This window comes from Oncorhynchus clarkii, chromosome 7 (assembly GCF_045791955.1).
Source record: "Oncorhynchus clarkii lewisi isolate Uvic-CL-2024 chromosome 7, UVic_Ocla_1.0, whole genome shotgun sequence".
Taxonomy (NCBI): Eukaryota; Metazoa; Chordata; class Actinopteri; order Salmoniformes; family Salmonidae; genus Oncorhynchus; species Oncorhynchus clarkii.
In genome coordinates, this window is record NC_092153.1 from 78,407,499 (window position 1) to 78,425,512 (window position 18,014).

An 18,014-nucleotide genomic window follows, 5' to 3' on the forward strand; every position below is an offset into this window, starting at 1 on the left:
ACGCCTGGCCCAGGAAGACAATTTCCATCGAGTCATCACCTTTGTGCACAAAACATTCATTGAATTATTCAAATAATTGTCACTGAGGCTGATTTCTTTTCCATCACTCTTTCTTTCTCTCTCTCTCTCTCTTTCTCCCTCTGCGTACGTACAGTGAATTTATCAATGATACTTTCTGCGTGGTAAGCAAACCAATAAATCCTGTTGTTTTTGTGGAAGGTCAAATTGAGAAGAAATTAAATGTGTGCAACCATGATTTTATTTCAGCCACTGCAAGCATTTCAGAATTGAGTCACGTTGTAGCTGGGCCACTGCAAGCATTTCAGCATTGAGTCACGTTGTAGCTGGGCCACTGCGAGAGAGAGCTGGCCTAACTGTTTGTTAGAGTTTTTCTCAATTGCTAAAACACAATTTCTGAAACCTTGCTCCATTTCCTGAAAACATTAAACACAAAACCTCATCTTCAAGCACTATTTACATAACCTCTGACTCCTCTTGCAAAATGAAACATTCGCCTCAAAACAGTTTTACCTGTGTTCAAAATCAAACACTGCTCTCAAATCATAAACTGATTTGATATACACTCTCAAGCAGTCAGTAAACAATACACCGAAAAATAGAAAACACATTGTTCAAAACATACAATTCTCAGGGAGAAGTACATTTTTACTCTAAAAATATATTAATATTTTTCCGTCATTGTCTTTTGATGAACGAAAACATGTTCTATCATAGTAGCTCAAAATTGATCAGAAATTACTGCTTTGCTCTTTGCAATTTTGTTTACTGTTCTTCCTCCTTGTACCCCTATTTTTACAGTACTGTACCCTGCATCTCACAAACTTGTCCTTTGTCTGTGATACTGTAATTCTTGTTTTTTGTTGATATGAACCTTCAACCAGTCAAAATCTATTGAGCAGTCAGTACTGTTAATAAATGGAAAGCACAATGTTCAGGGCCATACAATGTGTCCAATGTACAGTATACAGCCTACAATGCACTGTACTACAGTATACAATACTAAAAGGGACAAAAATCAAAGGAGTAAACATGTGATCAATGTGCTTCTTCTTGTCTTTGGGCTGGGTCAGGCCAGAGCACTTCGTCGACATCACAAGCAATATTGTCCCTCCTGAGGGAACTTGTGTGCCGTATCCAGCCCTGACATGATTCCTCACCTATATCACCACAGGCTAAATCCATGGCTTGCAGCGGATTTAATCTGGTGTAGGGTTGTCTATCATACACTTTCCATCTCCAAGAGGAGAACAACTCCTCAATCGGATTCAGGAAAGGCGAGTATGGAGGGAGGTACAAGTTCATAAACTGCCCATTGATGTTAAACCATTCCCTTACCTGAGCAGCTCGGTGGAAACTGACATTGTCCCACACTATCACATAGGTGGGAATGGGATTCTCATTTAGCTCTTGACCCTGCTGCTCTTGAACCTGCTGCTCAAATAAAATATATCTTAGATTGGCAATAAATCTTAGAAGGTGCTGGGTGTTATATGGCCCGAGTGTAACATGGTGATGGAGAACACCATGGTCCTGATAGAAGCACAGATTGTGACATTGCCACCTCGTTGACCAGGGACTTCAACAATGGCCCGCTGTCCAATCATGTTTCGGCCTCTCCTTCTCCTCTTTGTTAGATTGAAGCCTGCTTCATCAACAAAGATGAACTCATGGGGTCTGTCCAAGGATTCCAAGTCAAATATTGTCTGTGTAGAAATACAATATACTGTATGTAGGATTTTGTAAGTCGTACAGAGACAGTGCTATACTGTAGAGTACAATTAGGCTTCTGATTCACATACATTGTATGTACTGAAGAGTAATATCATTCACATAGTATGTGTTAGTACTGTAGACAATCTGGATTACAGTAAATGTTTCTGAATGTGCACTTACTTGCACATACTGAGCTCGCAGTTCTTTCACCCTTGGTGAGTTGCGCTCAAAAGGTACTCTGTATACTTGTTTCATTCGCATCCTGTTACGATGGAGGACACGGTCAATTGTGGAAATGCTCACACGATTCCCTGGAAGTGTGTGTTGTCTTGTATCACTCGTTCCTGGATTTCTCTGAGTCGTATTGCATTATCTTGAAGGACCATGCCAAGTATAACGCTCTCTTGCTCCCGAGTGAATATAGCTGTCCTTCCACCTGCATGTGGCAGACTTGCAATTCTACAAAAAGTAGTTGTGCAGTTACAAAACATATTCATGCAGTGCAATACATACAGTAATTAACTTTACAAATGTCTATTGAAACAGCTGCATATAGTGTAGTACAGTAAATTTGCCATTACAAAAATACAGTAGTACACTGTACCTGTTCTCTTCTCTGAATGTCCTTACTATGGTGGACACAGAAAATCGTCTCAAATTGGGTTGCACTCTAAGTCCTGCTACCCTCAATGTCAGTCCATGGACAACAACATGGTCTATAACTGTTGCTCGAATTTCATCAGATATTTCCACTCTTCCTGTTCCTCTTCCTCTCCGTCCTCCTCTTTCTTGCCCTCCTCCTCCTCTTCCTCCTCGTCGCCCACCTCGCATACGCACTCGTCCTCGTCCTCTCACATTGTTTCTTCTATCCATTCTCAGACTTTCTCCTTCCCACCTTCAACAACCTGTTTGCTCTCTGAACTGGCTTATATTGGTTGTGTCGCATCATTTGAAACAGGTTAAATCAATTTTGAGTGGTTGTGTTCAATCAATGACATATGTTCTCTATTTGTATTTGATTGTTGCCACTTGTGTTTACCAGTATGGATGACAAGTGCATTAGAGTGCAGAATGTGTTTTGAGAATGAGAATGAGAGTTTTGCTGAAAAGTCTAAGTGAGATCTGCAAATTGTGTTTTACCATGTGAAATGGTTCAAGGTATTGACAACAGACTGTATAATTAGCTAAATGAGTCCAGGCAACTGAGAACTTTGTTCAGCCAATGGGTTTTAGTGTTTTAGCAATTGAGAAAAACTGTAACAAACAACACCGACTCCCCAATCCTCTCTCTCTCTCCCTTTTTCTCTCTCTCTCCCTCTCTCTCGCTCCCTCCCTGTCAATTTATTGGATTAATTAAAGTACGTAAAGTACAGGTGACCAAGCGAGCTGAGTGAGGAAGCTAAACTGACTGTTAATAAACAATTCTCTTCTCCCTAATACTCTCTCTTTCTTTATTTCTTTCTCTCTCTCTCTCTCTCTCTCTCTCCCTTTTTCTCTCTCACTCTCTACCTTTCTCTCTCACACTCTCTCGCTCCCAGATTTCATCACAATTAATGTGAGTGAATCAACATGACATCATAAGAAAGATTCTTTTGATTTAAAGTCTTCCATTATTGATTTTCTAATAAAACTGATGGCAGGAAGCCATGCAGGCTGATCAGCATGTTGTTCTATCCAAAGAACACGTCAATGATTCTGAAATACCTTATGAGATAAGTCTGTAACTGAATACATGATGATTCAGCTGTGGGGCTGAAGAGGCTCCCCTGTGGCCTAGTTGTAATGTCATTGTTGTGGGTTCGATTCCCACGGAGGACCAGCTCTGGATAAGAGCATCTGCTGGCAGTTGTGGCTGCTTCGTGTAATGTGTTGTTGCCTGTACCTTCTTGCCCTTTGTGCTGTTGTCTGTGCCCAAAACGTTTTGTACCATGTTTTGTGCTGCTACCAGGTTGTGCTGCTGCCATGTTGTGTTGCTACCATGTTGTGTTTTCATGTGTTGATGCCATGCTGTGTTGTTGTCCTAGGTCTCTCTTTATGTAGTGTCGTGGTGTCTCGCTTGTCGTGATGTGTGTTTTGTCCTATATTTTTATTTCATTGGTTATTTTTAATCCCAGCTCCCGTCCCCGCAGGTGGCATTTTGGTAGGCCGTCATTGTAAATTAAGAATTTGTTCTTAACTGACTTGCCTAGTTAAATAAAGGTTAAATAAAACATGTAAATAAAAAGACTCCAGTAAATGAGATGTATGTCAAATGTGTGTGTGTACGTTTACAGTTTATAGACAAATCAATGGGCATACTCAGCTCAAATGGTTGTAGTAAAAAGAAAAGAAAGATGCAATCATTTCAAAGATTTTACTGAGTTACAGTTCATATAAGGACATCAGTCTACTCGATGGATTTCACATGACTGGAAATACAGATATTCATCTGTTGGACACCTTTAAAAGGTAATGGGGGGGGGGGGGGCCTCCCGAGTGGCGCAGCGGTCCAAGGCTCTCCATCGCAGTGCTAGAAGCGTTACTACAGACCCGGGTTCATTCCCGGGCTGTGCCGAGTCCCATAGGACGGTGCACAATTGGTCCAGGTTAGGCGAGGGCTTGGTCGGGGGAGCTTCACTTGGCTCATTGCGCTCTAGCGACTGTTTCTTCCGACACACTGGTGTTAAGGAGCACGGTTAGGCGGGTCATGTTTCAATGGATGGATGGATGGATGGATGGATGGATGGATGCATGACTCCACCTTTGTCTCTCCGAGCCCGTTGGGGAGTTGCAGTGATGAGACAAGATTGAAAAAGGTGAGTAAAAACCCAAAACAATAAGTAGGGGCATGGATCAGAACCAGTCAGTATCTGGTGTGACCACCATTTGCCTCATGCAGTGGTGGCATCTCCTTTGCATAGAGTTGATCAGGCTCTTGATTGTGGAATGTTGTCCCACTCCTCTTCAATGGCTATGTGAAGTTGCTGGATACTGGCAGGAACTGGGACACCCTGTTGTACACATGATCCAGAGCTTCCCAAACATGCTCAGTGGGGGAAATGTCTGGTGATTATTGCAGGCTGGGACATTTTCAGCTTCCAGGAATTGCAACATGAGGCTGTGTATTATCATGCTGAACCATTAGGTGATGGCAGTGGATGAATGGCGACAATGAGCCTCGAGGATCTCATCACGATATCTCTGCATTCCAAATTTACATCAATAAAATACAATAGTGTTTGTTGTCCGTAGCTTATGCCTGCCCATACCATAACCCCACCACCGTTGACATTAGCAAACCGCTCGACCACATGATACACACTGTCTGCCATCTGCCCGGTACTGTTGAAACCAGAGTCATCCATAAAGAGCACACTTCTCCAGCGTGCCAGTGGCCATCGGAGGTGAGCATTTGCCCACTGAAGTCGGTTACGACGCCGAACTGCAGTCAGATCAAGACCCTGGTGAGGACAACGAGCACGCAGGTCAGCTTCACTGAGACAGTTTCTGACAGTTTGTGCAGACCTTCTTCAGTTTTGCGAACGCACAGTTTCATCAGATGTGCGGGTGGCTGGTCTCAGACGATCCCGCTGGTGAAGAAGCCGGATGTGGAGGTCCTGGGCTGGTGTGGTTACACGTGGTCTACCGTTGTGAAGCTTGTTGGATGTAACGAGTAAATATCTAAAACAACGTTGTAGGCGGCTTATGGTAGAGAAATTAAGATTAAATTCTCTGGCAACAGCTCTAGTGGACATTCCTGCCATTAGTAAACGCTCCTTCAAAACATGAGACATGAGAATCTGTGGCATTGTGTTGTGTGACAAACGGCACATTCTAAAGTGGCCTTTTATTTTCCCTAGTACAAGGTGCACCTGTGTAACTTTTAATGTCTAATGTCTTGTTTTTTGGCATCCGAGGACAAAACAAAACTAATATTTCCGTGAGTGTTTTTTTCCGTCCCTTTCTTCCATTATTTATTTACACTTTAAACAGGCTATCGTTTACCCTCTTAATACAGTAAATATCAGAGATGGGACCAAGTCACTATTATTCGAGTCACGAACAAGTCTCAAGTCGAGTCCCAAGTAGAACGGGTCAAGACTGGAGTAAAGTCCAAGTCGTGCATTCTAAGATCAAGTCAATTCGAGTCACACGTTTTTAAGTCAAGTCAAGTAAAAAAAATAAAATATCTATACGTGCAACGACTTGTTCAACCCCCAAATCTTTGTCTATTTATTGAGGATACCAGACAGCTCTTTTGGTTATTTTGTCTACAACATATTTGTATTAGCCTATGTAATCGGGGCGGCAGGTAGCCTAGTGGTTAGAGCGTTGGTCCAGTAGCTTTTAGTAGTAGGTTGCTACATTGAATCACCGAGCAGACAAGGTTGTTGTTCTAACCCTGAACAAGGCAGTTAACCCACTTTTCCTAGGCCATCATTGTAAATAAGAATTTGTTCTTAACTGGCGTGCCTAGTTAAATAAAGGTCAAATAGGAAGTCAGCATCAAATGAGCTGAAACAAGGCAGGTTGACGTGCTTGGAATGTAGATGTATGTACAGCTCTTGGTGATCCAATGGTGAAAGCTCCATATCGTACAAAATATACAAGTAGATTTACCAAATATATATGCGCAAAATCTCAAAAGAAGTAGCCTCCTGTCCTATCTGAGAAATAGAATCTGTCTAAGAGGAGCTCTTATAAAATAAGATCTTGGCTCCCAGGACCATACACTTGGCAATTATAGCCAATAAACTGGTTCTACAATGTAAAATGCTATTTCCACAATTTATCAGACTGCATGATTATTAATTGTTTCAGACATGGACATTCAACGTTATTCTGACTCCAAAGCTGGTTCTGTGCGCCCGCGAGCGCTCCTATTATGCACAGCAAAAATGAGAGAGACATGGCTATAAAATTAAACTGTATTGTAGGCCTATAAAACTTCAAACAGAAATGTCTACGTGTTACAATAAACGGTACGGGAATGGAATTATGAAACTCTAGCAATTACTGTGGTATTAGATGGAATATAGATTTACTACATGCATTTAAACGTCTGAAAGCAACTGCAGACATTTCAACAAGAGAAAAAAAAAGCCCTTTCCACTGGCGGGAGTTTAGAGAGACGTATTATGGCAATCCTCTCTCCATAATTTGACGTTTTGCGCTCCACCTGATCGTATGGCTGAAAAGCAAATCATCGATCTCTTCCCTAGCTCACCCGACCTGTGTTGATTGACAGTTTTCTGGTCCAATCAGAATGTGCGTGGCTACGTGTAGCGTAAACCACGTAGACTTTGCCACAAAATGAGAGACAAAACATTACAAAACCTGGCCAGATCATTTCAAATCATCCGTCTCGGTGCTCCAAGCCCAGGCATTATTTTACCTCCTTTTTCGTGATATCCAATTACAATCTTGTCTCGACTCCACAACTCTGGTTGACATACTGTAAATACATGAATATTAACATTTTAACCTGTTTGAAGGTTAAAAAAATCCCAGGTCAACGCCTGGTTTGCCCACTATAACCTGTGCTAATTGTAAAACTCCTGACTCCAGAGACGTCTCCATACAGAAAGGTTTTACATGCATTTATTTGGTTGTTTTTTATTTTGAAACTGCTTTCATAGGGTGCTGAGACTATAACATGTTCAACCTCAATAAAGGCTGGTTGTGTGGAAATTAAACAGCAGAGGTCGCTGTTGTAAGAAAAGAAACGCTCCGCTACATCAACTTGACTACTCTCGCGAGTCGCGATAGTTCCGTTCCACTATCCGGTGGCGGAGACATCCAGAGGAGATGGCGGCCAGAGGTAGTTTTCAATCGGCTCCAACGGGAGGAGGTGGTGGCGGGGGAATGGGACCTGGACCCCAGGTGCAAGGTGGAGGACCAGGCATGGGACCTGGAACTCCTGGTGGAAGGATGGGACCCTCATCGGGCGCACAGAACCACCTTTACCGATCTCCGATGCCTGGGCCTGGATACCCGGTGAGCCACGATTCAACGGCTAAACGTTAGCTAGAACAAAGCCGTTTTCAAAGCGGTAGTTAACCTATACTTGTACTAATGATATGTAGTTAACGACGGGATACCGTGACGTTACTCGTAAAGGCCCCTGATTACTGATTGTCGTCCTTGATTTATTGTTTTGTGGCTATTCACAATGTTATGTTGATGCACAACTAGTTAGTTAGCTACTGTAGCTATGAGCTAAGTCTGTCCCCAAGTGGCGGTTAAAACTAATACATTAGCTCGTTAACTGTCTTACTAACTGTCCCATTTACTAGTAGTTTGGCGTGTGTTAACTAAAAGTTATCTGGGTAGCTAACTTAGTCAAATTTTGATTTGATTTGTCTGGTTTTAAATACGCCGTTGCCAGAAGATACAGAACTTACCGTTACTTCCGTTTACACAAAGTTGCACTGGGGTCAGGACGCAGTCATGGTTACATTAGGAATGTGTTTAGTAAATTCACTCTGGCTGTCTACTCTGATTTCAGGGCACTCTTGTCTGAGTGTGCCAGAGCACAGAATAACTGATGAATAACCCTACCATATTACCTCGTCTAACCTGTACCCCAGCACATTGACTCAGTACCTGTACCCCAATAACGATTTTGCGTATATATATTAGTCATTATTGTATTGTGTTACTTTTTTTCAATGTTCATTCATTTACTAAATCTTTTCTTAACTTATTTTTCTTAACTGCGTTTTTGATTAAGGGCTTGTAAGTAAGCATTTCACCGTAAGGTCTACCTGTTGTATTCAGCGCATTTGACAAATAAAATTCAATTTTTTATTTGAATTCGAAAATCTGTTGAATGTAATGGTGTCAGTAAACGTCAGCAGAAGAACAATTTAAATGGTTGCCAGCAACACAGTTACTAACTAGATGACATGAAAACAGCCTAACCAGCCCTTGTAGGGCAAGTAAAATGATCAGTGAGGTGTTCTTTCAATCGTGACTGGAAGTTACTAGCAAGCTAGCCAACTTTAGCCAGTTGAGCATTGAGGGAAGTTTTTGAACCCATATCTTTAGCCTCTCACCACTGTGTCTTAATGTAACTGATTGCGTTCTGACCCCAGTGCAGCTCAGTGTAAACAAGCGTAACTGTAGGGTCTGTATATTCTGGCAACATCTGCAGATGATTGAATGAAAGGTGGTGTGTGCATCACTACCACAGATGAGATGTATAAATGTGAAGCATCCACTTGGAGTTTATGCTCACTACCAAATATGGTATATGGCAAATTTTCCCATCGATGAAACATTTGATCACAATACAGTTTTCTATTCCCAAAACTAAAATCTGTTATGAACAGAGTGGACTATGTTTAGTAGACTTTACCCTTTGCAAATTGCGTTGTTTAGGAGTGCAAAGGCTTATTGAGTTATATATAGCACACGCACACTTCACATAGGTGTTCCCTAACGGAACTATGTAGATATATGCTAGAATGTGCCAATAGGATCTCACTAGCTCGTGCATGGTCCTGCCCACCTCCTTGCTAGTTCTGCCCACTATGACTCATTTGTTCCCGTTGGAAACGGCAGGCTGTGGTCTATCTGGGTTTAGTTTAAATCTTTGTCTCTACTGTAGTCATCAGGGGTTCCCAAACTTTTTTACTCAGGCCCTCCTTCCAGCATTGGGGAACATGTTTTCTCTAAATATGCGTTGTTGTACAGTTTAAAAGTAAAATACACAGCATTCCAAACAGTCAGCAATAATCTATGAATTCAGGGTTTGTGAAGTTATACCTAGGCTAAATGTAAGCCTTCCACAACCATAAGACCCACTAATCATTTAATTATTTTATAAAAAAAATAGTTTTACCTGCTCTTTGCAATAATCACTGATCTGGCTTTCTAGTCTGTCTATGAAAATGTCCTTTTCTGTTACAAGTTTAACTAGAACCATGCACGATGCTCATTCACTAATAATGACTAACTTCTTGTTGCAGGCATTAGGCTATAGAAAATGAACACAGATCTCATCAATAATCTCTCAAGCCTACATTCCTATGACTAGCCAGCTAATCTTTATTTGCAAATTATGGTGGAAAATAAGTATTTGGTCACCTACAAACAAGCAAGATTTCTGGCTCTCCCAGACCTGTAACTTCTTCTTTAAGAGGCTCCTCTGTCCTCCACTCGTTACCTGTATTAATGGCACCTGTTTGAACTTGTGATCAGTATCAAAGACACCTGTCCACAACCTCAAACAGTCACACTCCAAACTCCACTATGGCCAAGACCAAAGAGCTGTCAAAGGACACCAGAAACAAAATTGTAGACCTGCACCAGGCTGGGAAGACTGAATCTGCAATAGGTAAGCAGCTTTGTTTGAAGAAATCAACTGTGGGAGCAATTATTAGGAAATGGAAGACATACAAGACCACTGATGATTTCCATCGATCTGGGCCTCCACGCAAGATCTCACCCCGTGGGGTCAAAATCATCACAAGAACGGTGCGCAGAAATCCCATAACCACACGGGGGGACCTAGTGAATGACCTGCAGAGAGCTGGGACCAAAGTAACAAAGCCTACCATTAGTAACACACTACGCCGCCAGGGACTCAAATCCTGCAGTGCCAGACGTGTCCCCCTGCTTAAGCCAGTACATGTCCAGGCCCGTCTGAAGTTTGCTAGAGAGCATTTGGATGATCCAGAAGAAGATTGGGAGAATGTCATATGGTCAGATTAAACCAAAATATAACTTTTTGGTAAAAACTCAACTCGTTGTGTTTGGAGGCCAAATAATGCTGAGTTGCATCCAAAGAACACCATACCTACTGTGAAGCATGGGGGTGGAAACATCATGATTTGGGGCGGTTTTTCTGCAAAGGGACCAGGACGACTGATCCGTGTAAAGGAAAGAATGAATGGGGCCATGTATTGGGAGATTTTGAGTGAAAACCTCCTTCCATCAGCAAGGGCATTGAAGATGAAACGTGGCTGGTTCTTTCAGCATGACAATGATCCCAAATACACCACCTGGGCAACGAAGGAGTGGCTTCGTAAGAAGCATTTCAAGGTCCTGGAGTGGCCTAGCCAGTCTCCAGATCTCAACCCCATAGAAAATCTTTGGAGGGAGTTGAAAGTCCGTGTTGCCCAGCAACAGCCCCAAAACATCACTGCTCTAGAGGAGATCTGCATGGAGGAATGGGCCAAAATACCAGCAACAGTGTGTGAAAAACTTGTGAAGACTTACAGAAAACATTTGACCTCTGTCATTGCCAACAAAGGGTATATAACCTTGTATTGAGATAAACTTTTGTTATTGACCAAATACTTATTTTCCACCATAATTTGCAAATAAATTCATTAAAAATCCTACAATGTGATTTTCTGGATTTTTTTTCTCATTTTGTCTGTCATAGTTGAAGTGTACGTATGATGAAAATTACAGGCCTCTCATCTTTTTAAGTGGGAGAACTTGCACAATTGGTGGCTGACTAAATACTTTTTTGCCCACTGTAAATGGTTTGTCGAGATCGGTGTGGAAGAACTTGACTGGCCTGCACAGAGCCCAAACCTCAACTCCATCGAACAACTTTGAGATGAATTGTAACGGCGACTGCGAGCCTAATCGCCCAACATCAGTGCTAATGGTAATTCCACAATGGCATTTCCACAAGATGTTCCATCATCTAGTGGAAAGCCTTCCCAGAAGAGTGGAGGCTGTTGTAGAAGCAAGGGGGGGGGGCCGACTCCATATTAAGGCCCATGGTTTTGGAATGAGATGTTCGACGAGCATACCACATACCTTTCATCAACTATGCTTCTATTACTGGGCGTTACAGGGTAACGTTGGTTTATACAAAACGGGTATCTTATAAATGCCCGTGTCCAGTTGTAGGTGATTCTATAAAAAGCTGAAATATATTAAATCTATATTTTGTATCAAGTGAGAAATGCCTCTTGCATGTGTGTAGATCTTTGTTTTGGTCACATTGTGTGACACGCAATTTACGTACATTTGGATTTAATATCTTTCAGAGTTTTCTCTGTTTTCATTATCATCGTCATTAGGTATTCTAACTCAGAGCACAACCTAGAGACTTCCTTAATATTAGAGATTACGTACCAGCGGTTGTTAACACTCCTCCCCCTTGAGCTTACCAGACGCTGCTACTCTGTCCTGGCGACGCATAGAGAAACCAGTATATTATCCATGTCTTTGTTCAGCCACGACTCTGACAAACAGGATATTACAGTTCTTCAGGTCCCATTTTGATAGTATAGTCTCGAACAGAGCTTGTCTAGTTTCTTCTCCAGTGATTGTACATTCTCCAAAAGAACAGAGGGTAGAGGCGGTTTATGTATTCGCCGATTTTAGTTTCGTCAGGGTGCCCGCACGTCGACCTTGCACGGTCTCGTTCTCTCCCGAGTCTCCGGCATATTAGTCCTGGTCCAGGGTGAGCCGTATGTTCTGAGCCTCTGACTCGTTGAAGTAGAAATCTTTGTGTTAGTTAGTGATCACTGTTCTGATGTCCAGAAGCTCTTTTGGGTCATAAGAAACCATTGGGATAACCATAGTTAATATCAGAGCAACAAAACAAAAAAAACTCACAAAATAGCAGAATTGATCCGGAGGCTGTAAAATGGCTTCTATCCGTTGCAGCACCATTCTACTGCAGGTTAGTTGAAACATCTATGGCGGCGTTTGGTATAAGCTAACCTAGCAATGGGCAACTTTGATGGGGGTGGGGGGGGGGGACACACAAAACTCATGAGGCACCTCAGTGGCTCGGGGTCTATGTACCCACATCCATACCCACATATGCAGTTATTCCCCTGAAAAACATTTCTCAGTGAAAGAAAGATCTGTCTACTTTTGTCTCATGTCACTGCCATGGATCACAAAATCCTACTTCACCTCACCGGCAGCAGTGGCGTTCTTCCTAGTCACTCTGCCAGTTGTTGTGTAGAAAACCAAGGTTGCACAGACGTGTAAAATCGATTCCTTGAGAATTTTAATGGCTGTTGAATTCTTCATTCCACTCGCACACAGTAGCGTCTGTTTATTACTGAAAAGATACGTCCACATTGATTTTTTTTTCCCTTGCCATGTAAACTGCAATGTCCTTCTGCTCTCTCGATGACCGGGCGAAGGGTTTGCAGATGAAATGGCAATAAAGAGAAAATATTTTCATATGACGTTTGAGGCACGCTTCGGTGGTGAGTTCTCCAGCAACTCCATCTATTAGTGTACAGATTCACAAACCTCTGCTTTAGAACCTTGTCTATCTACATGACTCACTGAAATCACTATGGCGACAAATGTCAGAATACATTCTCCAATGTGGATGAAAAGTAAGGAATAAATAGATGGCTGAAGGTAGGGTGCAGGGTCATGGTAATTAGATTCCAAACAGACTGAAACGGAGAGAAACTACCTGATCTTATAAGGCTACATTTACACAGGCAGACCAATTCTGATCTTTTTCCCAATTATTGGCAAAATAGCTTTCCTCCTGCTATACCATGGCGCTACCCTACAGAGTGCTGAGGCTACTGTAGACCTTCACTGGGGGGAAAAAAGTCACCAAATAATTGATTATACTACACGTTTTTACGTTTTACTACCATTTTTAGTATAGTTTTTTCTTAAAAAGATCACTTTTATGTTTTACAATTTTTAATTTTTTTTTAATGAAATTTACTGAGGACGGTCCTCGCCTTCCTCTCCTTCCTCTCCTTCCTCCCTTTCCTCCCCTTCTTCCCCTTCTTCCTCTCCTTCCTCCCCTTAATCTCCTTAATCTCCTTAATCTCCTTCCTCCCCTTCCTCTCCTTCCTCCCCTTCCTCCCCTTCCTCCCCTTCCTCTCCTTCCTCTCCTTCCTCCCCTTCCTCTCCTTCCTCTTCCTCCTCCTCCTCAGAGCCTCCACTGGTATATATTTCTCATGCTGTAATAGTATTAATGGAGTCACTTTACACCCGCAGTAGGCTGTAGTTAGTGTGGTTTTGATGTGCCAGCGGAGCGCTCCATTTGCAGTGAGTAGGCCTTCATCAAGTAGCCTATGCCTAGCGCTGGAACGTTTCTTTGTAGGACATTGGCCAACATTTTACTGATAGCCATGTGTAGGCTAATTTGATTAATCTATTGAGCAGCAATATCATATTTAGAGTTCGCAATCTAGTTTTTAGTTCTCACTTCCTCATTTGGTGAATAATATAACAAAGAGGTTGGCAAGTTCTCTGAAAATAAAATAAATAAATGTTAGCCTAATTCTGGATCCTGTTTTGACAGGTTGCACATCAAAATATCAATTATGCATTTCCTGGATATGTTGAATGAGCTAGCTTACTTTAATCATAGACTATATCCTCTCAGTTGTTTTACTTGGCACTGAGAAAAAATTGTCTAGAGCCTTGTTGATAATGGAAAGTAACTAACTAACTGTACATTAAGCATTTTATTATTGTTGTATTTGTTGTTGTCGAGCAAAATGGGTTACATTTATCACGATATAACTTTTTGTCCATATCACCCAGCCAGCACACCCAAAAATAATTTGTTAATTTATTGGGGATTTGTCGTTATTGGAAAAATGGGTCAATTTATCACGATATGGATTTTTTTATTGTATATACTGGCCATCACTAGGGCAGAGGGCTTCATCGTTGATGAGCAAGGCACACAGCACAGCCCCCCTCCAATCTGTAGAGAGGAGAGGCAAAGGAGAGAGAGTGTGTGCATCAGCGTTGATGTGAGCAGAACAGAACAGACAGCCCTCCCTCCAAGGCTGCAGAGAGGAGAGGGAAAGAGAGGTGTGCCTCTGACTGAAGCCAAAACGATCTGTTCTGAGGGCGTCTCATCTATCCTCTCCTCTGCCTACGAGCTACCTTCTCTATATAAGTACTCATGCATTCAGAAACACGAAGTCGCCTGTTTGAGTTCCTAGCACATGGATTGGTGAGTGATTTGGTTGTGTGTTGTGGATGATTTTTGTTGCTATCGTTTTTTATTAGGATTTTTTGCTGTAGCATTTCCAGGTTATTTCACCTATAGCCTTATACCTGAAATATATTTTATTGAGTAGTGAAAATATACATTTTGTTTCTTATTTAAGGCTTTGCAAACTTTACATAATTTTAAGATGACTATTATATAATTTTTATTGTGAATGTAAAATAAGGTGGCCTGATTCAATATAAGGTTGTTGTAATTCAATCAGTATTTTGTTGGCTAGTGTTGTTTGTTATATTGTCCTTGAATGATTGTTCAATTTAGTTCTGATCTACATTAAATATCAGAGCATTTCTACCTGTATTTTAACACATGGATTTTGTTTCACTTGTTGCTGCTCAACAATGTTTCCTGTATGCTCAACAATGTTTCTTGATTGCTCAACAATGTTTCCTGTATGCTCAACAATGTTTCCTGTATGCTCAACAATGTTTCCTGTATGCTCAACAATGTTTCTTGATTGCTCAACAATGTTTCTTGAATGCTCAACAATGTTTCTTGAATGCTCAACCATGTTTCTTGAATGCTCAACAATGTTTCCTGTATGCTCAACAATGTTTCTTGAATGCTCAACAATGTTTCCTGTATGCTCAACAATGTTTCTTGATTGCTCAACAATGTTTCTTGAATGCTCAACAATGTTTCCTGTATGCTCAACAATGTTTCTTGAATGCTCAACAATGTTTCCTGTATGCTCAACAATGTTTCTTGAATGCTCAACAATGTTTCCTGTATGCTCAACAATGTTTCTTGAATGCTCAACAATGTTTCTTGAATGCTCAACAATGTTTCCTGTATGCTCAACAATGTTTCTTGAATGCATATCCTTTTCATGAGTCTTTTAGTTATTCATAAATAATGATGAGGAATTGAATAGAGTTTTCATGCCATTTGAAACTGCCTCTATCCTGAGAATCACCTTGTTTGTACGATTCCTTCCACTACCATCCTCACCAAGCCACATCCTTGACCCTGACTGGTATGGTACGGAACAGAACTTATCTGTAGTGTTTTCCTCAAGTGAGTAGAGTAGCCAGCCAAATAGAATAAGTAGCCAGCCAAATAGAATAAGTAGCCAGCCAAATAGAATAAGTAGCCAGCCAAATAGAATAAGTAGCCAGCCAGGCGCTCCCCGGCCGAAGAAGCTCTATTTTGGTGGCATCTGGCACATTCTAATGCCTTGATTCTATCTTAAATACACAGTGAAATTATTGAATACTTTATGGAGTTTACCTCCCAGATTGGAATAATTTGTTGTGGTATTGTGAAGAAAGACAATACTTTACAATTTAAATAACTGAAAATGTATGAATTCAGTGTATTTTTAGAAACCTTTTTTTTAACAATTAACTTGTCTTCTCTTGAGATTGTAAAGTTGTATTTACAATTTTACTGCAAGATATCAATTGCCACAAATTATGTATTTTTATTAAAACCGACACATTATCTTAAAAATACATTTAAAGGTTTTGTTTTTCCAGGTTTCATATTTTTGCTCTCAAAATCAAGTTATTTTTTTTAAAACAGAAAAACATTTGATGTAAGTCCACAGCAATGCTTAAAACCACACAAGGAGAACACCACTTTTCAGGTCTGAAAAATCTGAGATGTTGATTTCTTTTGTTGGTGTTTATAAAAATGTATTATTTAACCTTTATTTGAGTAGGCAAGTCAGATAAGAACAAATTATTATTTACAATGATGGCCTACCAGGGATCAGTGGGTTAACTGTCTTGTTCAGGGGCAGAGCGACAGATTTTTACCTTGTCTGCTCGGGGATTCAATCCAGCAACCTTTCGGTTACTGGCCCAACGCTCTAACCACTAGGCTACCCCAAAATATACCCTTTAATTCCAGTGGACAACTAGCAAAATATACCCTTTAATTCCAGTGGACACCTTGCAAGAGGCTGTTGTTTAGCAGTGGTTTTGTAGCACACGTAATCATAGAGTTTGCAAAACAAATACACACTGGATTGATAAAAATAATCTTATCATTCTGGCAGGTAATTGTAGGCTACTTTGTATTTAACATTTATTTGAGAATGTTTTTGGGGAAAGCAGTTCAGTTTGCATTAGCATCACCGCTAACGGCTACATAAAGTGGTAGACATGCGCCGCACACACAAAGGGGCATTCTTGTTGCCTCTTCAGAAAATACACATCACTGATGCATTCTGTTCATGTCTTTATCATAAACTGGGACACATTTTTATAAATGTCCAGTACATTTAGTTGATTCCCTACTAAGTTCAATACATTTAGTTGATTCCCTACTAAGTTCAATACATTTAGTTGATTCCCTACTAAGTTCAATACATTTAGTTGATTCCCTACTAAGTTCAATACATTTAGTTGATTCCCTACTAAGTTCAATACATTTAGTTGATTCCCTACTAAGTTCAATACATTTAGTTGATTCCCTACTAAGTTCAATACATTTAGTTGATTCCCTACTAAGTTCAATACATTTAGTTGATTCCCTACTAAGTTCAATACATTTAGTTGATTCAATACCTTTTTTGAATATTGTTGAATTCTTTTTTTAATGCCTGGATTTTTGTGAATGTCCTAATTATCAAATTTGGACCAGAATGAGTCTCTAAATGCAGCCACTGACTGATGAGTCACTCACTTTAGCGTCACTGTCTGGCAAGCCCCGAGAAAGCATCCTGAGGAAAGGAAACCAAAGAAATCCATTGGTTCAGTTGTCCCGACGGACATATAATCACATTGCATAATTATGAACGTCAAAGGCATATAGAAGACCAACGTTGTCAGTTCAACACCTTTTATAAACTAGTTAACCCTTGCTGTTCAGTTGTCAATAAAAGGCTGGCCATGCGAAACACGCACAATTAAATTCAACGTATGTGCCAGAAAAATAATTAGGCTCAAAACTCAGACGCACCGGTAGGATTTTCAAACCTTTGCCTACCGACAGTACCTCTAAACAGCGTCGACAGTCAATATCTTGTGTTCACACAGCAAAGACCTTGGAAGTCGTCAGCCACTCAGCCGTGTTAAAATACTCCAAACCAGAAGGTGGCAGCAGCGTTGTTTGGTAATGCATATCCTGTGCGTATTGCTTATGGTCTAGATTCCAAGCTGTCTGCAATGATGTTGCTATTGTTATAGAAATCCCTTGTTACTAGCCAGATGGCCACAGCTAGATAACCACCTAGCAAGATGACGAAGAAACAATTTAATTCACTCCATTATCCCATACTGCCAGTGCCAGCCCATAGCCAAATGTTTAGCTAGCTCACTAAGGACATTGTGCTTACCCGGCAGCTAACACAGGCAGCTGTTTCATG

At 41.0% G+C, this 18,014-nt stretch overlaps 1 protein-coding gene across 1 annotated transcript in view; it reads left to right on the forward strand.

The window, feature by feature from the left end:
* Positions 1 to 7,483: 7,483 nt before the first annotated feature.
* The window catches only part of LOC139413881 (SWI/SNF-related matrix-associated actin-dependent regulator of chromatin subfamily D member 1-like), a 28,516-nt gene continuing 17,985 nt past the window's right edge, over positions 7,484 to 18,014 (forward strand). The window contains exon 1 of the mRNA XM_071161719.1: positions 7,484 to 7,710. Within this exon, the coding sequence (XP_071017820.1) occupies positions 7,522 to 7,710 (189 nt within the window). The 5' untranslated portion in view covers positions 7,484 to 7,521. The remainder of the gene's footprint in view (positions 7,711 to 18,014) is intronic.